This window comes from Bombus fervidus, chromosome 16 (assembly GCF_041682495.2).
Source record: "Bombus fervidus isolate BK054 chromosome 16, iyBomFerv1, whole genome shotgun sequence".
Classification (NCBI taxonomy): domain Eukaryota; kingdom Metazoa; phylum Arthropoda; class Insecta; order Hymenoptera; family Apidae; genus Bombus; species Bombus fervidus.
In genome coordinates this window covers 683,714-708,830 of record NC_091532.1, presented here as the reverse complement: position 1 = coordinate 708,830, position 25,117 = coordinate 683,714, and the positions used below count along the sequence as shown (strand labels likewise).

General features: G+C 54.4%; 3 protein-coding genes across 7 annotated transcripts; 2 read left to right on the top strand and 1 right to left on the bottom strand.

Annotated features, from left to right (window-relative positions):
* Nucleotides 1–298: 298 nt before the first annotated feature.
* On the top strand, nt 299–16,998 carry LOC139995454 (growth factor receptor-bound protein 14). Of its 4 annotated transcripts, XM_072018974.1 has the most exons (12): nt 1,581–1,685; nt 1,865–2,298; nt 2,998–3,188; nt 3,300–3,459; nt 3,533–3,663; nt 4,062–4,148; nt 4,249–4,383; nt 12,506–12,739; nt 13,088–13,189; nt 15,391–15,659; nt 15,742–15,835; nt 15,897–16,998. In XM_072018974.1, the coding sequence occupies exons 2-12, from the start codon at nt 1,905–1,907 to the stop codon at nt 16,221–16,223; spliced, it is 2,124 nt and encodes a 707-aa protein (XP_071875075.1). In that variant the 5' UTR covers nt 1,581–1,685; nt 1,865–1,904; the 3' UTR covers nt 16,224–16,998. The 4 variants fall into 4 exon arrangements, with proteins under 4 accessions (XP_071875079.1, XP_071875077.1, XP_071875076.1 ...); XM_072018978.1 differs by lacking the exons at nt 1,581–1,685; nt 1,865–2,298 and adding an exon at nt 299–429; XM_072018975.1 differs by lacking the exon at nt 12,506–12,739 and having other exon boundaries at nt 1,256–1,685.
* A 287-nt stretch (nt 16,999–17,285) lies between these two features.
* LOC139995465 (uncharacterized) lies at nt 17,286–20,699 on the top strand. 2 transcript variants are annotated; one of them, XM_072018995.1, is made up of 5 exons: nt 17,286–17,479; nt 18,443–18,728; nt 19,230–19,283; nt 19,371–19,525; nt 19,603–20,699. In XM_072018995.1, the coding sequence occupies exons 2-5, from the start codon at nt 18,515–18,517 to the stop codon at nt 19,981–19,983; spliced, it is 804 nt and encodes a 267-aa protein (XP_071875096.1). In that variant the 5' UTR covers nt 17,286–17,479; nt 18,443–18,514; the 3' UTR covers nt 19,984–20,699. The 2 variants fall into 2 exon arrangements, with proteins under 2 accessions (XP_071875096.1, XP_071875097.1); XM_072018996.1 differs by lacking the exon at nt 17,286–17,479 and adding an exon at nt 17,655–17,908.
* Nucleotides 20,096–24,953, bottom strand: LOC139995467 (metabotropic glutamate receptor 6). The gene is made up of 11 exons (XM_072018998.1): nt 24,379–24,953; nt 24,158–24,317; nt 23,964–24,100; nt 23,753–23,901; nt 23,475–23,671; nt 23,039–23,400; nt 22,737–22,995; nt 22,434–22,580; nt 21,925–22,248; nt 21,563–21,845; nt 20,096–21,499 (listed from the first exon to the last, which is right to left on the bottom strand). The coding sequence occupies exons 1-11, from the start codon at nt 24,709–24,711 to the stop codon at nt 20,893–20,895; spliced, it is 2,958 nt and encodes a 985-aa protein (XP_071875099.1). The 5' UTR covers nt 24,712–24,953; the 3' UTR covers nt 20,096–20,892.
* Nucleotides 24,954–25,117: the final 164 nt, after the last annotated feature.

Here is a 25,117-nt window from a genome sequence, read left to right as displayed (position 1 = left end):
TTTCGGCCGGTTAGCGAGCGCCGCGAGTCTGCTCCGTCAAGCCCGCGACCGATTCTCAGATCGTCAGTCGCGCGTCGGAAATCGCGGACGTCGCGCGTCGAAATATCGCGACCGCGACCGCGATCACGGCCATTCGCGTTCGCTTGGCTGGTATTTTGCGGCCCGGCCGCATCCGCGGTGAATCCGCGACGGAGATATCGGCGCTGGAGGCTGCTGTTCTCGGTGTCGAAGCGACGAGACGGAGACGGAACCGGAAATCGAAACGGAAACGGAGACGAAACGAGGTTCGATCGAGAGAAGCGCCGATGCGACGCTGCGACGCGGACCAGAGCAACGATTTACCGAGATAAGCCGTGGGAACGGCGATAACGATAGAGAAAAAAGGCGAGTTCGTCGAAGCGCGGCTGACTCCGAGTATCTTCGTGTGACGTAAGTCGATAAGTCGACCCGCGAACGCCTCCTTTTCTCGTCGGCCAACGGAACGCGGATTTTATCACGCGCGCACCGCGATTTCGACAATTTCCACTCGAAACGATCGTCGTCGTGTACCCACCCGTCCCCTCTCCTTCTCCATCTGCTTTACGACGCGTCTCTTTCTTTATCGCCTCTCCTTTCTATCGACGTCGAACGCGCGTATCGTCTCGCGCCTCGTTTCTTCCTCCTTCGTTCGAGAGGAACGCGCTCATCGCAACGATATACTGCTTCGAATCCGTTCGCACGAGTTCGGGAGTCGCCGAGAGAGAAGGTAACTAGCGCGCGAGCTTAACAAACGACCGCGAAACCGACAGGCTCCAAAGTCGAGAAAACGAGAGAGGAATTTGCATCGTCGCGTATTACGCCAACGGAATTTCCACGGACACTCGTCCTTTTCTTCTTCTTCCCTTTCCTCTCATTCTTCTCGTTCTTCTCGTTCTTCTTATTCTTCTCTTCCATCTCCTTCTTCGCTTCTGTTTTCGCGCTCGAACGCGCCGCATAGGTGTACGCGCGTCTCTCTCCCAGTCGAAACCGAGATCGAGCGCGCGCGCTCTTACCATCGACCTGCCAATTTAGACACGCGCTGTCAATTGAGAGTCGAGTTAACCCTCGTTAGCCTTGCTGCGTCTCGCCAGCAAATGTACGAAAATGGACGACCGATGAACAATCCCTCGAGTATAGATGTCGATCGATCGCGTTCGTATACGTTCGTCCGACCCTATCCTCTACCGATCGCGTTCTTTTCGATTTCGTATCACCGCCGATCTTGCACCTTTGCTTCGGCTCTCGCTGCTAAACTCTCTCTCTCTCTCTCTCTCTCTCTCTCGTTCGCTCTACTTCTTTTTCCTTCTTCGATCGATAGATCGCGAGAACGATCGCGTGATCGCAACCGACCTCTCGCGCTACGTAGTTTTATGTCGGTAAACGCTGGACAAGTACCCGTACCTTTGAAACAGCGGTGCGATCCGTTGGACGAAATGCTCCGTGCATTAGATCGCGAGGTGCACGCGTTCGTCGCGCGAGTACGAGGATCCGAGCGATCGTCGGCCCCGTGCCTGTCGCGCTGCGCCGCGTTGCGTCGTGCCACGATCCTACATACTTCATAGCATACGGCAACTAGAGACTGAATCGATCTTTCTTTCGAATATCAGGAATCGTGACGTAACGCGAGCCGAACAATGACGCACAAGGCGAATCGGAACGAACGCCACGTAAGTATGTATATGTTGACCTCGAGCCGCTTCGTCTTCGACCGCGCGCTTATCTTAACGGTTTCATTTCCCGGTAATCGAACACGAAACTTGCCCCACGTTTTCACGACGACGAGGACAACGCGAGCTCGAAACCCGCTTCATCTACTAACCCGCTACGATTCGTTCGTTTGTTTCAGAATCGGTGACACGATAGTAAACGTCGCGTTTTCGAATACGATGTTGCAAGCTGGCGACCACGATTCCGTCACCGACCGCCCCCTTTATCGTCGTTTACCGCACCATGATCCATCGTCCATCGACCCGAAACGTCCGCTTCCCGACGCTATGGAACCCACCGTCGAAATCCACGACGTTTCCATCGACTTGCCGCTAACCGCTATATCCTCGATCGGAAGCACGCCGACGCTCGAATCCGCCGTAACTACCACGGCGACCGCCTCGTCGGAGAGTTTGCGCGTCGAGACGGACAACGAGCAAAGCGTTTACAACGTCGCCTTACTAGACCGATGCACGGATCTCGTCACTCGTAACGATTCCATCTGCGACAGACAACGCTATGCCTCTACCACTTGGTTCTCTCTAGTTCGTCGACGATGTTCCAACATTCGCGGTAAGTTGAACGATTTCGATCGGTTGCTCGGAATCGAACCGTTCGTCTTCCCACAGATTACCGATCTCTTTCGTTTCGGATTACGTTTCTCGTCGATCGCGATTCTTCCTAACGCTCCGACGGCGTGTCAGAGAAACGAATAAACAGGTGAAATCGTCTAAACGCGTACAACCGAGTAAGAAGCGGTTGGAGCGATTTTTCCCTGGTATACGTACTTGCACTTGCAACGATCGTGCGTCGCTAATCGCTGGCAAGCACGCGCGCCTATTCAAACCGAAAGCTGTCACGTACGTGTATTCGCGGACGACGCCAGAGTTTCACCTTCGTCGACGGATTCGCGCTAAAAACGCGTAACACTGGTACGCAGCGTGGAACGCCTCGCTGTTGGATTTTCCGCCGATCGCCGATTCCTCGAATACTCGTAGCGCGTATCACGCGCCAATTAATCGCCCATTCGAGTTTTCCTTCCGTCCTTTGCGAAGGCTCCTCGACTCTTGACGGAATTAATGTTTCGAACAGTCGTGTTCTACCGACGTCGGAAATACGATGGTTCGCCTGGTATCGCTCTAGTCGATGAAAAGCAAACGTCAACAGCCTCTTTCTTTATCTTCTTTTTCAAACGTCCGCCCGATTCGTTCGCGTCTAGAAAAATAGTTCGTTTAATTCACGAAACGTTTGTTTCGTACGCGTTCGTAACAGGTTGGCTGCCAAGGATGTGTTCCTGCCTGGACGCCGACAACGCACAGTTTCTCGGTCCATCCACGTGCAGCAGGTATCAACGACTCAGTCCCAGGAGGAATCTGTTCGAGATCGCCTACCGATCGATGAACAGAAATCGTACGGCGAAAAGATTCGCGCGACCGGACGAAAGCGAGGTAGACGAGGAACAGGTAAATGGACGCGTCGCGTACCGACCGAACAACGAAAGTGGCGTCGAAAAACCACTGACGACGTTTTTTCTTTCTACCCCTGCTGGCACCCTCTTCACCGGTAACGCGTAGACGGAGGAATTACGTTTTTACTGCGACGACGACGCTTGCTACGACGTGATCGTCGAGCACGATCTCCGTGCCATCGACTTGTGCAAACTTCTGAAAGCGAAAAGAAGTACGGTGGGAGTCGACTGGTCGATCGTGGAGACATGGCCAGAGCTAGGAATAGGTCAGTATCTGTCGTTTACCGTTTCTTCTTGAAGCCGTCCTAACGACTTTCACGAGTTACGAAACCGTTACAGAGCGCGCGTTGGAGGACCACGAGGACATTTTGGCTGTGCACAAGGAGACGAAAACGTTTTCCGCGGAGCGCGCACGGAAATTTATCTTTCGCGAAGATTGCCTCAAGTACGAGTTCTTCCACGATCCGGAGGTCAGTATGAAGATCGAAGTTGTCAGCTCGTGTCGCGCGTCCGTATTTCATCGGTTTTGCGCCAGTTCGCGTTGATCGATCGTTAAACGGCAAACACTGGCTTTCGTAGAATCGCGCGATGCGTTACGAAATTGCAAAGTTCGCGCGCTTCCTCGCGCGTTCTGCCTCGGCCGTTCGCTGTAGCGCCAATTTCATCGATAACTCGACCAGTAGTTGCTCGACGGCTTTCGACCTACTATTACCGACAGCGGTCGCGTCGCTGCCTCCGAGAGCCGTTCTTATCCCTCGGCGGAAACGCAAAACGCTTAGACGCGTGCCTTTGCTCGTGCCACGTGCTGGCGATTCGCGTATCCGTTGGCAAAACACGAACGACGACGTAAACGAGTGTCGCGTTGCAGCTCTTCCTTTCCACCGAGATGATCGACGTTCCCACCGTTTTCGCCGAAGACTGGCACGCCTTGGACGAAACGGAAGCGGCATTACGAGTGAGTGGAAATTCGATCGATCTTCCAGTCGACGCACTTTGTCGCGCGCACGCAGTTCCCTCGTAATTCTTTGATCAGCGATTCCCTTTCGACGTTTCAGGACTACCTGGAGAACGAAGAGATAACGGAATGTCCAGAGGTATTCGGTTTAGCGTGGATACAGAACGGACGCTTGAACATTTGGAGGAAGATCTGTTTGCTTCTTCGAGATCGAGAGCTCTACCACGCGAAAAAGGTAAGTCCGCCGAAAGACGAAACGCGTTCGCGGATCGTTGGTCAAGAACGAAACGTTTCTCACTACGCTGTTACCTTCTTCCTACGTCTAACTGTACTCTTAGATTATCGGGTCGTCGGGTTGTTGGATTCGCGACGCGCGATCGAAACGCGGCGAACGCGTGGTGCACGTGCTACCGCCACGCGGTTATGCCATTCGCTCCATATCGAGCAACCACCACCGAACACCGTTGAAACGTCGACGGACTCGCACGACAGTAACGACGGAATAACTGCGAACGGGTAGAACCGGCGCGAGTCACCGAAAACCCGTTTCGCCGGTTTACCGAGCGAACAGCTGACAGCGACAGCGTTCGCGTGAAGCAGCGTTTATATTATCCCGCGCGATACGACAAGAATACGACACGGTTCCGTTCCGACAAACGTTCTTGCCGCCGATAACATAGGGGTGTTCGTATATGGCGTAGCTTGTCCGTCGTAGCGGACGGCATCGGCACGACGAAATACGCGAAACGTGCTCTTTAAACGGGACGAAAGAGCCTGTTGTTTCTTTTCCTATTAAGAACAGCGCAAAGGCAGACGCGTACGCGGATCGCGCGGTAAAACGTATTTCGTCGATCGTTTCTCGCCACCCGTTTTAATTCGATTTGCTCTTTCCACGATTCTCGCCGGATCGTCGCTCGCCAGAGTCGTGGATCAACGATCGTGGCGATCGCATCGAAAGGGACTGCGAGAAGAGAGTGTCGCGAAAGAAGGTCAAGGGGAAACGTCAAGGGGCCGATGAATCGACAGACGGAACGATTCGCCTCGCGCGTTCCACGTCTGGTTTCTGTAGGGTTCGATATGTCGTCTCGGCGTCATAACGCGTCGACGCGCGAACGTTAAATCGACGAGGCAGGAGGAAGTTGGAAAGAAGCGTTCCACGAAACGGCGAACGCAGCACGATAGGTGGGAACGTGCACGCGCGACGGATTTCCATGCGAGTGAATTTCAGCGAATAGAAAGTTTACTCTAAAACGCAACCGCTGCTACATCTACAACGGCGGTCGATCATTGCTATGCCGATCACGGCTGTCTCATTCGCGCTTCGCGAGTAGCTTGCCGGGCTGTCGAGGACGTCGATCTTACGACGCTCGATGCTCCGAGTCTTGGCGCGCCTTCGTTCGCAGCTGTGTCTATACGGCATCGACTTTCGTCTCCGATGACATCAGCCTCTGAACTACGCGTCCAGCGTCCAAATTCGCGCCAACAGAAACATCGGTTCCTGAAAGCTACGACACCATCTCCGTCCGACGCAGAACCAAACGACGCGACGCTATACGCGCAGTCAACGCGAAACGATCGCTCGCGGCCTACGTACGCCTTTCTAGGATGCTTTCCGCTTTCCTAGTTGCTTTCACCGACGACGAACGCCGAATCGTCGTCTCGCTACTCTCGCCACCGCGAGATCCTCTCTCCCTATCGGTTCTCCTCCTTTTCTCGTTTCCTTTTATCTCTTCGCTTTTCGTGTCGTTTCGCACGCTTGAAATACGCGGCCGACACTAGTCAGAGAACGAGCACGGAGACGAGACGGATCGCAAGAGACGGTACGGCACGGTTCGAACCGCGCGTCGCTGATTCGAAACCGTTCGTCGAGTTCGCCGTGGCACGGCGGCGAATCGGTCGGGGCTGACACACATTCGCCCTGGCAAAAGAGCTATTCTGCTATGAACGCTGCTCCCTGGGTCGTCGACCTGCCTTCTGTTGCTTCCTCTTCCACCTCCTCCACTCTCCTTTCTCTTCTACGCCGCTCTACGCTTTCCTCTCCTCTCCGCCTCCTCTCCGCGCGTTTCCTCCACGCTCCTCGGTTCTTTTCTTATTTTCCACGCGTTTCCCTCCTTTCTCTTTTGTCGCGCGGTGTTGGCCGGCCTCGTCCTTTGCCGGCTTTTTTTCCGCTTCGGCTCCATCCACCGCTTCTTCGTCCTGCTACATCGCACTCTGCTTTCTTCCGCTTCTCTCCGATCTCTGCGATTCTAGTTTCTTTCGCCGATCGATCCGTTCGGTCGTTCGCGTTGCAGAAATTCCGAAGCGAAACCAACGACGATTTCAAGATCGAGGCGAATCGCGCAACGTCTTGGTCGACGCGTCCACCACCCTAGTCGGAAATCCGATTCGAGCGCAAACCGTTCGCGGTTCCGGAATCAAGAGTTTCGCGACAATATTCCGTTCGTCGATGGTCTCCAACGGCGGACCTCGAATATCGTTCGAGTCTCTTTCGTCCACAAGATGGGTATCGCATCCGCGTTCAAAAAATTGCCAGCGCGCGTTTCTAATGCCAAGTTGTTCGCGCTACGCTCTTCTTCTCCTTTCGTCCGTGTCCGCTTCTCTCTCCCTCCCTCCTTTTCCTTCTCTTCCTCTTCCTCGGCGTCCGGCACGTCGTACTTGCTACACCGTTTCCTCGTTCAGGGTGTTGCCCAAACACAATACGTTTTCGCAATGCGCGCGCGATATTACGATGTCCGTTGCATCCACGTCATTGTTCGCGTTCGCGATGCGTAACGCACCACGAGAGTGGTTCGTGGTTTTTCGTTTCCATCCTTCTCTTCGTCGTCTGACACGCGATCGTCGCTCGATGCTCCGTTGCAAACTCTACCCTACTGTTGTCGCCAGGTGAAAACCAGTCGATTCCAAAGGTGACGATCTTTGCGAGAAAACAACGCCAGTTCGATCGAACGTGTATGTCCCTGGAACCTATACGCTTCAGACTTTATCGCGTAAACTTGTTGGAACCACGTTCGATCACGAGTCGTATATGTTTAGCACACGACGTTTATTCGTAAATGTTGCTTGTAAAAAGAGAAAGAGAGAGAAAAAGAAAGTTTGTAAACAATCTGGAAAGTTGTTGCAGGCGCTGCGAAAAGCTTTAAAAGTTTCCAAGGTGTCAGAATTCGACGATACAGAGGCTGAAATAACCGCGTGCAATTGTAACAGCGACGATCGTTTGAAATTTTTAATTATCTAGTAACGAAATAACAAATACATTTTTCTTAATGTTCGTTGCAAAAGGATACAGAAGCAACGCCAACGATTACGATCGACGACTAACGTTAACGACGAAAGTAACGAACGAAATGTAAACAAATAGAACGTTTTCGTTTCTCGAATCGATTTATTTTTAAATTATGTTCGAGAACTTGTAAATGTCCCGATCAGCTACCTGAAATTAGAACGGAACGTCCGATTTCGACCATCGGTCGTTGAGCGAGATAACGAACGCTGATCCGTTTTGAACGCGCGAGATCGATTCTTCGCGCTGTAGCCGTTGCCGCCGCTCGGCTATCCGGCCAACGCAACGCGTCCTCGTCCGTTATTACGTTCGTTGTCGCGCGTTTCAAATTCAAAGCAACTTTGCGACGAAATCTCAAGCGGCAATCGTACAGGATTTCCTAACGCTTTTTGTCACGCCGAAGATTAATTTGACAAAACTGGTAGACCGGAGATCACGCTGTTCCTGCGAAACGAAACAGTGTAAATTCGGATTAACCCAAACCGATTCGTGTCACGCTCGATTCCTCCTTTCTCGCGTACCGTGCGAGACCGAAACGATCGTGCCCGCAACGGGATGTTCGCCTCAACACCCATCGAATCGGCGGCTGTTTCGTCGAATTCAGCGAAAGGTCGCGCCTATTACGCCTTCGAAAGCAACGAATTCGATCGCGAATCCGAAAACGAACATTATCGATCTCGTTCCTCTTCGCGAGACTCGGGTATTTCAACGAATTTTCTGGGTTAAGGTGTGCTCGAGGTAAAACGAGCGTCGTCTTCTGGCACGCGGCCGAAAGGTGTGGATTTTCCAACCGCGTAACCGTCGTTTTTAGTGTCATCGGTCGAAATACGCGACCCTTGCGTCTTCCTCCTTCCTTCTCTCGTCCCTATTTCCTTTTACCGGCTTTCGTTTAAAAGCGGATCTTTTCAACAAGCTGGACAAAAATCGATTACCAAAAGATGCGAACGAGAAGGAACGAACGGGCAAACGATGGCACGCGGCTGTCACATATCCATTTGGTCAACCGTCGATCGATCGATTTGCTCAAAGTTTCTCGTAGCCGCCGGCATTCTCGCGAACCAAACGTTAGTTTTCCAGTTTGGTTTACCGAGCTACCGTAACGATTCGTCTTGGTAAAGTTCGAAACACTTTGCTTCTTTCCTACGAATCGCCCACGATCGCGATATTATAGAAAGAAAATCATAACTCGCAAAGGAAAAATATCATTTCTCCTTTTCAAAGTTCTTTCTTCTTCGACGAATCGAAAGCGATGGTCGATTACGAAGTTTCAAAGTTTCGTATTGGACGATTAGGCATAGTTTTGATTTTCTTCTCTGAAGGCATGCTACGTATACGTATAACAAGACGAAGAAAAAACGAAAGACATGGAGCGTTCGTTGATTCGACTCGAAGACGGAAGAAAGTTTGGACTCTGTCATTTCGCACGCTACGATTTATTTACCACGGCCGACGCTCGTGTCTTCTTCCTGCTTCCCCTCCTCGACGACCTTACCATTCGACGGTTCGCATCCGTAAGGTTTCGCGAGGCTGCGAAATCGCGTCCTCCAGAAACCGTCGCATTTTCGAGACGGTTTGCGACGATGCCATAAATTGCCGATTCCAAGTTCGCTCGACGAACGATCGCGAGATTTTAAACACGTAACACGTCGTCGAACGTGTAAAGACGAGCATCCAAACGGTCGGCTGCGTAGGCAAATCGGCGGGACAGGGGAGGGAAGGAGCGGAGAAAGAGAGAGCGAGCGAGCGAGAGAGAGAGAGAGAGAGAGAGAGAGAGAGAGAGAGAGAGAGAACTGCTTATTCGTTGGAACACAAGATCGGGGTCGAAGAAGACGGGGGTGGGCAGCAGCCAGCTGATTCGGGAGAGTTCGTGAACGACCGTAATCGAAACGCGAGGGAACGAAAGAGGCGAGGTAGCGCAGCAGCGCACGTCCGATGCAGTCTGCCGCGACCACCGGGAAACCAGCTGACTGGTCGGTTCGGTCGCGTTCGTCGAATCGTTCGGCAGTCTTCGGATCTTTGTTCGTCTCCGTGCACGAGGCGGCTACCGGCAAGCGACAAACCTTTCCGTCAGTCGTCAGTCGCCGTTTCGACACTGTCGAAGGGTAATGCGCGCGCGTGTCTATTACCTCTTTGACACGATCAGCGTTACCTTGGTTGCTTGAAACTCGCGATCGGCCATCTCGTTACCGCATCGGTCGACCGTAGACGGTCGATCAGAACGACGATCGTTCGTCGTTCCGAGACATACAACGGAGAACGAAAGAACGCGATTAGCGTCGTCGCGCAGTCTACTCGTTACCGGTAGTCGCTTCAGTCTCTGTGTGCCACCCCTCCATCGCTTGTTTCTCCCCGTCCAGTTCTTACACCCACCTACCCATCCTACATCCCTCTTGTCTCTCTCTCTCTCTCTCTCTCTCTCTCTCTCTCTCATTCTCTCCCTGTCCTTCCCCACTCCTCTCTCTCTCTCTCTCACTCTCACTCTTTCTTTATTTTGCCCGTCGGCTACCCGGTCTCTGTCTATCCATCTGATTTTCCGCTTCTCGCTTTTCTCGCAGGCCTCCTCGTTCGCGTCGTTGTCGCGTAGTCGGAGGAGAAGACGCGAGAGAAATCGTTGGCAAGGATACGAATTTTGTGGAACGAGAGCGTGATTTTTGGTTGCGTGCTCGTCTGCTCGGTCGTGACGACGAGCAACTGTCGCGGTTGCGATCCAAGGAAAAAAAACGGATCTTGTGTTTTAAAACGAAGGAAAGCGGAGGAAAAAGTACGGCTAGAGAGGACGAAGAAAGGAAAGGGGAGGAAGAGAAGAAGGAAGGAAGGAAGGAAGGAAGGAAGGAAGGAAGAAGGGAAGAAGAAAAAGAAGGAGAAACGACTGTAAGCGAAGCGCTATGAAATCCGATCGGTACGATAGGTCGGTATTTCCGAGCGGAAAGGACACGGTGGTATCGCGTAACGGATAGCTGGTTCGCGCGACACACACGTATCGCCAGTTCACCGTCGAAATCGTCGATTTCCACCGGCCGGATCGGAAATCCAGTTCCCTTGGCGTTTGGATTTACGCGAAGATTTCGAGCGTGAAAGCCGAATTGCCGTGGCTCGACATTGCTCGGGTGGTAAGTGAAAACGCTACGCGACCACAGACGGTGATGCGAAAATGAAATTTTTCGACCAGTGTACGCTCTTACTTGCTCGTTGTCGGTCGATCGGCGATAACTCGATACGACGACGGGGTACATCATAGAACAACCAACTACGACCGTTTGCCAGTAGTTTGGATAGCGACCCGCTAGAAAACCAGACCATCGACGCTCGATTCGCGAACACGCGATTTATCGAGAATCTCGAATGCCAATGATAAACCAATCAAAGTCCGTTGGGATTTGCGTACGAACGATGAATCGAATCGGATATCATCGTAGCGTTTGGTTCGTAGCTCTCGTTAGGGAAAAAGAGCAGAAGCCAGCGTACATATATAGATAGGAGAAAGTATCGAGCGGAGGGTAGGTTCCGATGATAATTTACGGCGGACCCCGTTAACGACCGATCGGATCGGAGCCGGTGCCGAAATCCCCCTCGTTTCGAAACACGACGCAGAGCTTCGTATCAGCAAACTGACGATAGCGCGATCCGAGACTCGCCGCGTTATTCAGTCGTTACGATTCACTTTCTATCGAGATCGCCTCGTCCAATTTTCTTCCTACCTATGCGCCTGTTCGTCTATTTTTCCATTCTCTGATTCGGAATCTCTCCATCGACGATCGTCGATTTCGAAATCGATATTGGCATCGGCAGTGGCGCCGGTCGGTATCGTCTTCGCTTTCGTCGTCGTGATCGTAACGGTCGGTTGCCACCATAGCCGGTAAGATTCGGATAAGCCATTTTTGCAAATTCCTTTAGTCCGTCGAAACGCGAGGTTCGCGCGAATCGCGATGAATAGAGTTAACGTCGCGCCTATCGCACCGCCGATACTCGTTTACCTGATCGAAATTAAGCGGTCTGGCGTCCGATCGTCCGATCGTCCTCGCGAGCCATCCTTCGAGCGTCAAAAGTGGCAACGAGCGACCGATCGCGCGTTTGTTTCACAACGCACGTTTCGCAAAACTCGATTCCAGCGATTACGTTCGAGTAATCTCTTTTGTCGAATTCGTTGTCTCGCGCCGATCGAATCTTGTTCGAAATATACTATACGCGGAGAACGACGCGGATAACGGCAACGAAAGACGCGTAAGAATCTGGAAAAATTAACTCGACTCCGATTAATCGGTTTCCGATTACTCGGCCAGCCGCCTACACGTTATACTCACGGTTTTCTTTTCTCGGTGCCGCGTTTCGCTACTCCGTTTCGCTACTCCGTTTCGCCGTTGTGTTTCCCCTTTCACGAACTTCTACCGTTACACGTTCTCGCGTTATTATCGTAATCGTAATACGGCGGCGTGGCCCACATACAGCCGATTCACATTCGTTCGTTCGTATTATCCGCAAAACTCTCTCTTTCCCACCTTCGTCCGTGACGCGTTTCATCTTTCGCGATCCGAGTATCTAAAAACTGAAACTTGGCAGATCGTTGGCCGTAATTTCCAGTTGTGCCACCGTTCGTTGGTTCGGATAAGCTCTTATCTTTTTCTTTTGCGTTCGACGCGATGCGACGGTTGCACGTTGGCGCACGTGACCAACAGGAACCCAACGGAACGTTATCCGCACGAAACGCGAATCTTGTCGCTCGTCGTCTCTCTATCTCTGTAATCGCGAGTGCTCGCGCGCTTCTGGCGTTACCCTTTCCAGCAAACCGGTTTCAATTTGATCCCGGCTACACGTCTTTGCCGTCCGATGCCTTTCGATCATCGTCGTTCTTCCCCTCGAATCGGCAAAACGCATTCGCCTTCGTCTCTCGAACGATCGTAAATTACGAACGAACGAACGAACGAACGAACGAACGAACGAACGAACGAACGAACCGGTGGTCGAATCGAGAATCGATCGGTCGAGATAGGACACGTTCGCCGCGCGGTAGACGAGAGTGATCGATGTTGCAGCAACGATGACACGAGCGATGACGTAACGATTTCGATTTCGATTTCAGAAAAGCGAACGAGCGTTTCCGTTCGCCCACTTGTCGGATTACGCGGTGTACAAGATCACGAACGCCAGGAAGAGATACAGAGCGCCCTTCCCCTGGGGCATCTGTCTCAGGTCGACCAGCACCGCCCCCAAATCCAAAACCACCGCGGAGCGTGGAGAAACCGGACTCAAGGTCATCGTTTTTCACAGTGAAAAATCCCGCGCCTGTTGGCTAACGGCCATGAGGCTCGCCAAGGTAATCGAACGTTCCTTCGCCGTCTTTCCTAACTTCCGTCTCCGTTTCCTTTCTCGTCCGTCCGATTCGCCCCGTCTTCGCCCCGTTCCGCTCTTCGACGCGGAAACCCCTTTGCCTCTTTTCGCCTTTGTCACCATCGAGAAAGCCTCGTTGTTTGCAGCCGCGTCAACGTGGTTTCCATCGGCCGCGCGGTTACCGTTGATCGATGCCGAGGTGTTTCCTTTCGCGGATAATTTCGACCAAGACGCGAGAATCGCGGCCGTTTTCCTTCGCCACGGTGACGAGAGCAAGCCGCGCGTCGAAACAAATCTGGCTGACATTAACCCGTTTCGTTTCGTTTGGTTACAGTACGGCAAGCAACTCAGGGAAAACTACAGAGCATTTAAGAACAAACAGTGCGAGCAAACCGACAGCCCGAAGGATCGATACGTCAACTACAACGTATCCAATGTGAGTTGAAGTTTTTCGCTGGCCGCAGGCTTTCGCCGATCGCGCGCGCGCGTCCGCAAAAAACGATCGGCGAATCATCTCGGATCGAGGTTGCATCGCGACGCGCGGTTAGTCGCGGCTCTCGCGATCCGCGATTCCATCTTCGACCAGGGGGAAAAAATGCAGCGAAAAGAGCGGGCGGGGTAAAGAGGTGGCGGCGAGGCGTGACGAGGCGGAGCGGGGCGCGATGGGACCAGCGAAGAACAGCGCAGAGAGAGAAGAGAGGAGAGGAGAGGAGAGGAGAGAAAGGGTGGGAGGCGGCAGAGTGGCCGAGAGCGGGTCGCGTCGAAACAGAGTTTCGAAAATCGAGCAAAAAGCCCGAGGCGGTTAGTTGTTGCTACGCGGCGACTATCGATCATCTAGGAGGTAGACGCGAGCGAGAACGGGTACGTCGCCGTGCGTCTCTTCGACCACGGACCCGGGTACGGCGAGTATCGCGTGCAGCGTCTTTCGCTCGTCGACCGATGGTCGTGCCGTGCACGCGTCACGCGTCGCGCGATCGATACCGCCGACGTTCGACGACTAGTCGTCTCTCTGTCGCGTTTCGTGATCCACCGCGACAACCGTATCGACTCTCCGACGTTGATCGATCGTTTGCCGGTGCCGAGTAGATCCGGAAGTTGGCCGTTGCCTCTGCCTCTGCCCCTCTGCCTCTTCTTCTTCTCGGCATCTTGACGTTCTTCGTTCTTTCTCCCTCCCCACCGAACCACCGAGACACGCTCGCGCGCATCATCCCTCTCCACTGCTTTCCCCTGTCGACCGACCGTCTCTGACTGCTGCCGCCACCGCCGAGGCATCGTCGCGCTGTGTCACCCGGTTTCCAGCTAGTCTGCTGGACGACCCTCTCGCCACGGGGATTACTCGCCACCGATCCCGTTCTCGTTCTCGTTTTCGCGCGTCTGCGCTGCCGCTTGACTCGACCAATCCTACGGAAATTCGTTTCTCTCGTTTAGCGAATCGTTGTTTCGTGTCGTGTCCGCTCTCCTCTCGACACACGGCCATGGTGGAAGTACGTAGCTCGTTGCTTATCGCAGCTGGAAAAAAGAGTCGATCTCGTCAACGTCGTCGCCGATTACGAAATCGAACAGCGGTGTCTCGTTTCGTAAGATCGCGTCTTCCTTTCCCGAAGGAATCGTCGTTCGCGTCGCAACCGTTCGCCAGTGTCCGTCGACGAAAACGCACGGTTGACCTACATTCGACTCTCGTGTATTTCCGTTCGAAGGAAATATCGTAACGGCATTGGGCGCAGGTGCGGCATCGTTACATAAGCTAGTACCGCCTCTCGCGTCGTCCCCCTGTGACGAACATCGTCTAGTATCGACGAGGACGTACCTTGGGGGAACGCGGCGAATAGTCGCGCGCAATAGGAGGACGATAGCGCAACGGGAAGGAACGTGTAGAGCCGTTGTCGAGCATTCGCAAAGATCGAGTCGAGTAGCCGAGAGAACCGAACCGGCGGCGCGTACATCTTTTGTTCGTGTCAAGGGCTTTTTCTTTTCCGTTACGATCATCGAGTATTTGTATTATTATTATTTTCCATGTAGATCATAGGTACCGTTTCATTCGATTATTTCGAACGCGAGGTGTTTCGACCGTTCCACTGTCGCTCGTTTCTCTCTCTCTCTCTCGGCTACTCGGATCCGATCGAAAGTCAAGTCTGGAATCGCGAACTGCTCGATCGTTCGAACGTACCGGCATCCCCGAGCGAAAAACGAGACCGAGTCGAAACCTGATATTCCGATTGCGAACGAAATCCGCGCGTGGCTCGACGTCTGGTCTGGTCCCCTATCGTCTCGCCTCGTCCCATGCCGCACCGCTCGATGCTCGCCTAGCAACAGGCGTCAGGGGTTATCATCCCCTCTTCGTCTTGCGATTCCTACTTCCGCTTTTTAAGTCGTTCTTCGAACCGTTGTTGTTCGCGACCGTGGACGCGATCTTTTCCCCGCCTGTCTCGATCCATGCTCCGCTCGCTCTCCGACTTTTCCCGATCGGCGGTAATCATCCCGTTCCTTTTCGCTGCACGACGAGAGGGCGACGAGAAGGCGTCGAGAAGGCGAACGATACCGGAGGGATCTCGCTCGCGGTCTCTCGAGTCTTTAGCCTCTCGTTCACGGTTTCGATCGAACGATCCAAAGTCGTAAGACGGAGTGTGGCGTTCGCAGGAATCGGTGCGATCTCGCGTGGCCATGGATTTTACCGGCAGCGTCGGAAGAATCGTGGACGACCCGAAGGAAGCGAAGAACATCGCGGAAAGCGAGGGTATGAACTGGCGACGAACCTGGAGGCCGTTCTCGAGACCGCCGCCGGGCTGCACGGTGGTTAGACTGCACGGACTCGACGACGGTATCCACGTTTTGCAACCGTGGTTTCACAGAGGCCTGAAGAGAGATATCGCGGCGGCGATCGTTCGAGACCAGGGTTCGGTGGACGGGTAAGTCGAGTTCCCGCTTTCGAGTCGTTGGTTTCCAAACTACACGAAACTATCTATCTTATCGTCTCGCGTGTTCTTTCAGCGTGTTCCTGGTAAGGGAGAGCAAGAGCAATTTGGGCGCTTACGTGCTCACCTACAAGTACAGCGAGAAGGTGTTTCACGCGCAAATTCAACCCGTGAGTAGAGCTGTCGCGAATGTTTCGCGTTCGACGTAACTTACATCTCCGTTGGTTACAGGTTTTCGACGAACGATGCAACTGCTGGCTGTACACCCTCGACAAAGGCGTAACCCGATTCTACGATTTGCTGCAGCTGATCGAATTTTATCAGTTGAACGCGGGCTGCTTGCCCACGCGATTGACCCACTACGTGCAGAACGGCGTGCCGGAAGTGTTGCCGCTTCCGGTTCCGATGGCGTTGACGCAGACGGAGGATGGCGGTGGTTCACCGGCGTCGCCGACCGAGCTCAATCGACGGCGACTCGGTGCCGCGACCGAGAGCACGATGGCCGAAGGCACCGCGGCCGCCGCCTCGTCCTACACCGTCAGCTACAAGAGCATCTGAGGATAGGAATTCCAGCGGCCCGTCAGCGTCGACGAGCGTTTGGTCGCCACCCACTGTTCGCTGGATCACGCCTCTCGACCAAACGGAATCGCGAACGGGTATCGCTCCGGCGACGCGAACGTTCGATCCGCGCGCTCGGGTTGCTGGAGTTTGTGCCTCTGCAGCTACAGCAAGTGGAATCCGTAGCGCGAATCGCGTCGATAGCCGTCCGGCGGAAACAGAGAACGTTCAAAGATACGAGAAAGAAGAAGGAGAAACGGACGAAGGAGAGACGCGGCTCGGGGTAAAACCCCCCCGAGGAGGTTTTGGCCGAGGGACCGAGAGCGTCGCGGCGTCGCGCTTCTCTGCCGTTCTCGCGAGCCACTCGTCGCTCTCGGCGAACGGATTCGTTCCGGCGAGGATCGCCGGTTTTTCGAAAATCGGCTTTGATAGCGGTTGATCAATCCCGATGTTTCGAGCCGACGCCTCGACGGTTGCACCGGCAGACGCGCCTGTCGCGTTGTCACGAATCGATTCGTCGACGCGCGCGCGAGCTCGTCGACGAGTAACGGAGAGCGAACGCGTAGCCAGCGACGCGACGACAGACAGAGAGAGGAGAATAGCCGCCAGAGTTGGCGCTCGGTACGCAAAACGACGTTAATATTAAGACGATCATTATCGATGCAAATTACGATAAAATATATATTTTGTACGAAAGGTAGTAGAACGGACGATCGAGTCGCGTTCCGTGAGATCTCGACGTTCGGGCGGAGAACAATAAAAAGTTAACGAACAACGGAAGACGGTTGGCTTGTTTTTCTCTTCTCATCCTTCCTCGTTTTCGCGGGAAACGCCTCGGCGTAGACGACCCATCGTGTCCCGATGGCGCGAGGGTCGTCGCAACAGGTAAGCGGCGCGCGGCTACGACGCCTGAGAAAAGGTATTCCGGCAGGTAACGGTCGCAAACGGAGGAGGAGCATCGTCGTCGCGTTCGGTCTACGAGAGGAAAGGAGAAGGGGGATCGATGGAACGTTCCGGCGGAGAGGTGGAATTCAGGTGCGAGTCGTAGTTGGCTCGACGATCCTCAGTTTACCGCGGCCAGTCGACGCGACGCAGTCCGATCTTCGACCCTCGCTTTTCCGCGTCTCGTTCCTTTCTTCTCGCGTTTTCTCCTCTTACGTCATCGCGTTCCTCTTGGTGGTGCTTTCGTTCCTCGCGATCGACGAGATGCGAATCGATGTCTTCTCGGACCAACAAATTCGACGCATCCGCAACGAGTAAGTCACAGTCGAGTAACGCAACCTGTTACGGCGAACGCGCGTCCACCGATCGACTCTGGTGTCGTAACGCGCGATTCGTCGTCGCACGAGGATAGACTCCGAAGATGGAAGACCCGTTCTCACCGGGCAACGAACACTAGCTGGTTGGAATCGACGGCAAAGCGGTTTCGTCAGTCGTCTTGTAAACTTACAACGCGCGCGATATACCCGCTGTACGCGATACGCCGCACTCGAAACCGGTTCGGTGACGTACTCGTCGATCGTCGGCGCAGCTACGAGTGCCAGTCTTCGCGGTCCTCCTAGTTTGTCAACTACGATCGTTCGTTGTTCCGTCGCGAGTTACGGAATTTCGCGTTTCCATCGCGCGGATTCCGCTTTTCGCTAGACGCTACGACGGGGGCCCGTTTATCCGTGTTGCGGTACCAGGTACGACCGACCGGTTCTCTCTCCCTCCTCGCTCCTCCTTTCTTTCTTGCCTCCTCCTCTCTCTCTCTCTCTCTCTCTTTTTGTCTTCCTCTGTCGCGTCCGGCGTTCTTCGATACGCCATAGTCCCAAAGTCGCGCGACGATCCACGAGTTCCGTTCGGTTGGCATACGGACGCCGAAGAAGACTCGGCAAAGTGACGCGTCGGAATTTCCATAGCGCGGCGATCGAAGGTTTTGCCTGTCGTTCGGATCGAAACTCGACGAGGTGGAATCGGTGGACGCGCGGCTGGCGACGCGGCGATCGTTTCGAACCAATTGGTCGTCGTCGTCGTCGTCGTCGTTCGTTCTCCGCGCGTACGATACCGCTGCGTGCGATGAGTCACGTCTCCGCGTTTCGCTCGTTTTGCTCGCATCGCGTCATCTCTCGCGGCCATAGTTTTGCCGCGTTTTCCATCGCGTGATCGACGCATCGAACCTTCGTTCGATATCTTTTTGTCCGGCGTTGGATCGCGAGCGCGTGCGCTTTCTTTTCCAGAACCGGTATGACTGCGATGCAGAAGGTCGCGTTCCAACAACCACGCTGATCGAACGACGCGACGGCTCCGAGATGAATCCGTCGATCGGACTGTTGACGGTGGCAGTGCTCGCGATCGGTACCGCGATCGCCGGCTTGAATCCAGGGGGGGCCGATTGCGGCGAGCAACGCTGCTCCACCGTCGAGTATTGCAGCCCCTACGACAAGCGGTGCAAACCGTGTTCCTCCATCTGCGACGCCACGGGTCGCAACTATCAGCAAAACGAGTGCATCAAAGATTGTCAAGGTGAGCGACTCGCGTAATTTTCGTTGTTCGGCTGGAACGGTATTTCTCGGCTTTTTCGGTCGATTGGCCGAACGAGCCGAGGATACCGAGCATCGACGTTTCCAGATCGATCGGAAGAAAAGCCAGGTAGCGCGGGCCGAGCGTTTCCGAGCGTCGTACACCTGAACCCGAAGGGGGTTCGAGTCCGTTGACTTTACACCTGACCACCGTCCCTCCGTCCACTTCCCACACACGCGACCGTGCACGATGACTCATCCTGCCGACCTCCTATTCGCCTGCCAGCCTGCTTGCCTTCTTTTCTTTCCTCGCTCTTGCTTCCTCTCGGCTCCTTTCGCCCGCTATCTCCTTCTCCTTCTCCGTCTTAGGCCGTTAGTCGCCTCTCGCCCCGCTACCGTCCGAACAACGACGTTCCCTTCCCCGGCCGAAGCCAACCGTCCAACCTCTCCCTTGGAAAATATCGCTACGGCCAATAGCTTTTCATCCTTTGCCTTTCCATTTCAGAATACCTGCACGACAAACGATACGTTCTTCTCGAGCAATACGAGGATTTACGAGGTAAGTAAACGACCGTGATCGCGTCGTCCTAGTCGTGAGAAAAGAAGGGAAAAAGAAAAAGAAAAAACGAACGTTGACGATCCGCAGGGGAGATGGAACGATTGTGGATACTGGCGGCGATATCTATCGCTGTAGCCTTTACGTCTCTCGTATCGAGCCTGTACCTGTACGTGCAAAAGTGTCAACGATGGGAAAAGATGCGAACCACCCTGAGTCGAGCTATCGCCGGTAAACGAGCAAAGGTGAGAGCGAGCGAGTTTTTCCGTCTGGCGATCGAACGCACCGCGTCGACCGTACCAACCGATATCTTGTTTCTCAGAGAACGTCGAACGGCGGCGGCGGCGACGACAACGACAACAACAACGATCGCGGTAAATCGACGCTTCGAGACGCGGAATCGGGCACGTCCAGGCACAACGGATTGAAGCTGACGATGCCAACGATAAGCGCGAGCGTGGCTCCTTCCCGATTCTTGGAAAACGAAAACGGACATGGTGGGAACGGTACCGGAAGCGCGAGCGGAAGCGGCAGCGCTAATGGAAGCGGAACCGGTAACGCCACGCCGAACACGACCACCACTTCGCTGTCGAGAAGGCATCCCAGCGAGGACACTACTCTCGATTACGCTTACGACAATCCAGCAATGACGCCCAGCCCGGAAACCGTCCAACACAGAACGAAGCGCGAGAGCTCGTTTTGAACGGGATATCCGATCGATTCGCCACTGTACATAGGTTAATTCTAAGCATCGTACTTAATCGCGCTCGTCCGCGCGAGAACGCGCGCGACCTTCCGCGGATCCTTATCAGCCATTCCGTCCACGAAAGGCCTTTCGAGCGAAGTTTGCCCGATTTACGGTAACGGGGTCGAGCTTCGCATAGGTCAGCGACGGCGCGTAACCCGCCGACCGATCGATGGAGAAGCGCGCGCTCCACGCTCAATTCGAATGCTCAACCGTCGAGTTTTACTCTTTTTCGCGATCGCGCTCTTCTCTCTCTCTCTCTCTCTCTTCCTTTTTCTTTTCCTCCTGCGCTATCGACGGCGAGACCCGGGACAGAGGCAAAGAGAGGGAGAGAGAGAGAAATCGTTTACGTTCGGCTGTTCGCGCGAACCTCGCTGATCTTAGTTTAATAAGTCGTAAGACAGCGATTCGAATCGTCGCGATCTTTCTTCGTCCAGCGTTCGTCCGATGTTCCTCGTCGTGAACGATCACCGTACCGGTGGCCGTCGACGACCAGGAATCCGATGTCTTCCAGCGAACGAAACGTCGCGGTTGCTCGAGCCGCGAACATAAGGAAAGAAACGAAGAGAAAAAGTTTGCCGCTCGTTCGCAAGTATTCCTAGTTTTAAGACGTTTTTTTCGTTATCGATCCGGTAGTTTGCGTCGGAGTAAGCAATAAACGCAATAACGCACGACGTTCCCGTTTTGCGTGTACCTTTCGTCCTTGTGCATTTCCGCACGGGCAGGATATCGGGCCGGAGATGGGAATAAGGAAGGGGTGACAATGTTTGACGTGAGAAAAGAAAAGAAAAGAACTCAACGTTCTCGTCGATGCACAGAAATCATCGTGTATGTTGGAACGAGGTGACCGATAGATCTAGCGGCGCGTTAGGCGGAAATTTGCTCGAACCGGAGAGAATCGCCGACGACCGGTTTCGATCGATCGCCGACGAACGACGGCGAGGCGGACACGAGCTCCGGCGTGATCGGCGTACCGGGCGTCGTCGGGTGAGACGAGTGTCTGGCCATCACCAACTCCCTCGTGTTCTTCTCCGGTTTGATCAACACCACGTAGACCTTGGGTAGAAACAGGCAGAGCAGCTGGACCAATCCGTTCAGCGACAGCGACAACGCCAGAGTAATCACCCTGACGACGTTGCTCGTGGAGGCCAAGTAGAGGGGCACGAACGCCAGCCACAGCACGATCGTCGCGTAATTGGCGAACGCGATGCGTCGGGTCTCGTTGAATCCCTCCGGGCACTTTCTCGTCTTGATCGCGTAGAACGTGGACGCGACGGTCAACAGGAACGGGTAGATCAAACCGATCACGTAGGAGCCGTCTTCGGAGCCTCGACACACTCTTACGTTCGCGTCCCTGCTGGGATACGAGCGCTGGATCGCCGGTGGTTCCTTGAGCAGCCAGCCGACGTCGAACGCGATCTCCACCAGAACGAGAATCGACGCGATCGTCAGCTGAGATCTCGGGCTGGTAAACCTGTGGACACGCGTGGAATCGCGTTACTACGGGTTACCATCGCGCGTTACCATCGAAATTTACCGTCGTTTGCGGGGACTGCGGCCGGGATCGTTGAATATCCTGTGGATTCGATTGATCTTGGTGGAGAGCGCGGCGTAGCAGATGGTGTAGCAGAATCCGATGCCGAATCGGACCACGGCGCAACTTTCCACGCTTGGCTTGGACACCACGGCAAACGTCATCGAGAAACAGCCGAACGCACCGACCAGCAGCAGAAACGACAGCTCTCGACCGGACGCTTTGATCATCGGCGTGTGCCGATAGATCCAAAACACCGAGCAGACGAACGCCGTCAATGCCATACCTGCGAACGGAACGCGAATCCGTCAACGTTCTCGTCCTCCGATCGTCGACGCGGCGACAGGCCGACGAACGGAGATTACCGGAAACGGCTACCGTCATCGCGACGATCGCCCACGGATTCGAGTAGTCGACGAACTGTTCGGGAATAGGTTCGCAGCCGGATCCGTTCTTCGTCGGAATCGTGCCGGGGACGCACTCTTCGCATCTCAGCTCGTCCACCTTGTACCGATAGAAACCGCAGCTTTGACACCTCCAGCAGCACGGGTCCTCTTTGCTTCTCACCATGATTCGATTCGAGCCGCACGGCCGGGAACACGTCGACGTCGGAAAATCGCCGGGTTGTTCGTCTCGAAACCACAACTTGTCCCGATCCAGCCGCAACACCGCTTGCCCGTTTTCGTTCACTGCGTGCAACCCCGTACGCGTCTTTCCGTTTATTCGTCTCTTTCTCTCCCCCTCCTCTCTCTCTCTCTCTCTCTCTCTCTCTCTGATTCTACTCGCGGTTTCACGGAGAAGAGAGAGAGAGAGAGAGAGAGAGAGAGAGAGAGAGAGGAGTGGGGAGAGGAAGAGAGACAGAGAGTAATCTTACGCGTGTAGTTGCCGATGACCGCCCAGTGATAGAAACCGTTTGCCTTGCGCTGATAATTCAGGATGGAGTATCTCGGAGGTCCGTCGACCGCATCCACGAATTCGAATGCGTTGCCAGCTTCGTCTGAAATTGTAGTTCTTATGGAACTTTACGTTTAGCTGTGCCCTCGCCCTCCCATCTCCGAAGGTAAAACTACTTTTCATATTGTAACAAACGATGTATACCGTAGAGCGTACAGCCCGCAGATACAATATAATAATTATAATTATAATAGTAATAATAATAATAATAATAAGACGAAGAATAAGGAAGGAAGGAGAATAACGATAATCTTACCTTTGAAAGATACGTTGGTTAGATATTCGAAGAACGCGTCCATGTTCGGAGGACGCATCTCGTCGCAAAGTCCGATCGAACCTTGGCCGCAAACCTCTGTTCGCATGTTGTGAAGAGCATGAGCCACCGCGTATACAGCGTCTCGAACGAAATGCAGAAATCTCCGCTGTTTGTAGCCGGTGCTGCGCTCGATCTTTAATCTCGGATCTTGGCAATCGACATGCCGCTAGAAAACGTTCGAACGGCACCTCTCTCTCTGTTTAATTTACCTCCGTCTCGTTTACCTGGTCGATGTAAAGACTTACCCTGCCGGGCAGAGTGGCAGCGATCGTCGTTGCCTCGAACTCGTCCGTGCAGTTGTGGTAGGTTCGCCAAAACTCTCGAAACCAAGGATTGCTGCGCTCGTGGTCGAGCGTCAACGTCGTAAAGTATTCGTCGAAGCCGGAGAGCGGCGCGTACAACGGTTGAACCGCGAGAGCACCCTCCAACATCGCGGTTTCTCGAGTCTCCACGTCGCGATTATCCGGCCACGAGTCGCTGCCCAGCCAAACGAATCGCGAGCCCACGCCGACGCGTCTCGCCGCCTCCAGCACCCGCAGAGTCGTCGATTTTTCCGCGAACAATACCACCACTGCGACATTCCGTCGTACGTGTACGTCGTACGCCGCATCGCTCTCGTTCAGAGCATAGACTCGAGATACGTACCTCGGACGTCCGTCTTCTCGGCGATCGTGCGCACCACGTTGTCGTAATCGTCGTCGGTGAAACGATCTTCGCTGATCCGATGCGGAGCGCTGAAGCATATGGAGTACTCCGAGGCGAAGGAAACCAGCGTCTCGTATCCGTGGTCTCCGTACTCCGAGTCCGTGTAAACCACCGACACGTACGACCATTCGAACCGGCTTGCGGAAACGTCGTCGAACGGATTAATCGAACGAATCGAGGTAAGTCGGACGGAGAAGGAGCGTGGAATGCCGACTCACCGAAGAACTTCCAGCATCGCTCGCGCCTGGTTCACGTCGCTCGGAACCGTGCGGAAGAACCGTGGGAATCTCTCCTTGCTGCTGAGAAACGGCGACGTGGCCATGTACGAGATCTGCGGCACCGGGAACAGAGCCAGCACCGACGCTACCTGCGAACCGTTGGATCTCGAGTGGTTGGAGCGCGCGTTCATCGACGGCCGATGCTACCAACCTGGATGGTGACGGAGCTCGATTGAGCGCCGAGCACCGCGACCACGCGTTCGAACTCCCCGTTTAAGAACTTTGCCACGCTGCGATCCGCGCATCGGTATCCCTCCTCGCCGGACCGGTTCTCACGCGCCATGAAACCTACGAACATGGACGCTCTCGAATGGGGTGGACCGCGAGATCGCGCGCCTCGCTTACCCTTCACGAAGTAGAACGCTTGCTCCAGAGCGTAGATCGGGTGATCGCAGGTGTCGAAGGCCAGCGCGCCGAGCCGCACACCCGGAAGTATCCGCGGATTCTCGTTGATACGTTCGATCGTGTACAGCATCGCTTCCAACGGTTGAACGCCGTCTTCCCCCTGCGAATAAACGTTCGAACCAGGTGACATCAGCTGCCCGCGATTCGCCCTCGTATCTCACCTGTATCTCGCCGCAACTCTTGCCGTTGTTGCCTTTACGATGCACGGGAAACAGACCTCCCAGCAGCAGCTCGCCCGTCACGTTGGCGTACCGGACCCGACCGTCCCCGATAGTCGTACGCGGAGAACGTTCGACGGAATTGGACAGAACGGTGGCGAACAGGCTGATCGTGCATAGCACGCGAATCATGACCGTCATCGCCACCGTCAACGTCGTCGTTATCGTCGTTATCGCGCGTCCTTCCACCGTTCCGCTGTGCGTCGACCGTCGAAGAATCAGCCAGCGAGGCAAGCAACCTGCGTGCGACGAACGCGATTCGACGAACGAAAGCATCTGACCCGCAGGATTATACGCCGGTGGACGTAGGGAGTGGCCGATCGCGGCGAGAACGCGAGGTCGTTGCGGAAAAACGGAGATCGATCGCGGGGGGAAAGACGCGGGTCGCGGGCGGGAAAACAACGATACGCGAGAGAAGGTAAACGGAATCGGGCGGGTAAACAGAGAGAACAGCGGGCGGACAGCAATTTCGTTAAATGCGTTGCCGTCTCGTGGCTGGGCCGCGCGCTCGGTGGCACACGAGCACGAGGAAGAGGGAGAGAAGAGGAAGTTAGCATAGGTAACGGAGGAAGCGGAGTGGGAACGATAACGATGGAATCTCCAATTATTCAATCGTGTCTCCGAGCTGGTCCGTTTAAGCGACGCGCTCCTCGTCCGTTTCCCGACTTAGAAGCGAAGCAGC

Coding starts and splice junctions, on each gene's coding strand:
- LOC139995454 (XM_072018974.1), top strand. CDS start 1,905: ATGTTGCAAGCTGGCGACCACGATTCCGTCACCGACCGCCCCCTTTAT. Junction 3,460..3,532: donor ATGGCCAGAGCTAGGAATAG/GTCAGTATCTGT, acceptor AAACCGTTACAG/AGCGCGCGTTGGAGGACCAC. Junction 3,664..4,061: donor AGTTCTTCCACGATCCGGAG/GTCAGTATGAAG, acceptor GTCGCGTTGCAG/CTCTTCCTTTCCACCGAGAT.
- LOC139995465 (XM_072018995.1), top strand. CDS start 18,515: ATGAATCCGTCGATCGGACTGTTGACGGTGGCAGTGCTCGCGATCGGT. Junction 18,729..19,229: donor GTGCATCAAAGATTGTCAAG/GTGAGCGACTCG, acceptor TTTCCATTTCAG/AATACCTGCACGACAAACGA. Junction 19,284..19,370: donor GCAATACGAGGATTTACGAG/GTAAGTAAACGA, acceptor GACGATCCGCAG/GGGAGATGGAACGATTGTGG.
- LOC139995467 (XM_072018998.1), bottom strand. CDS start 24,711: ATGCTTTCGTTCGTCGAATCGCGTTCGTCGCACGCAGGTTGCTTGCCT. Junction 23,672..23,752: donor GCGATGCTGGAAGTTCTTCG/GTGAGTCGGCAT, acceptor CGTTTCCGCAAG/CCGGTTCGAATGGTCGTACG. Junction 21,846..21,924: donor GATGACGGTAGCCGTTTCCG/GTAATCTCCGTT, acceptor TTCCGTTCGCAG/GTATGGCATTGACGGCGTTC.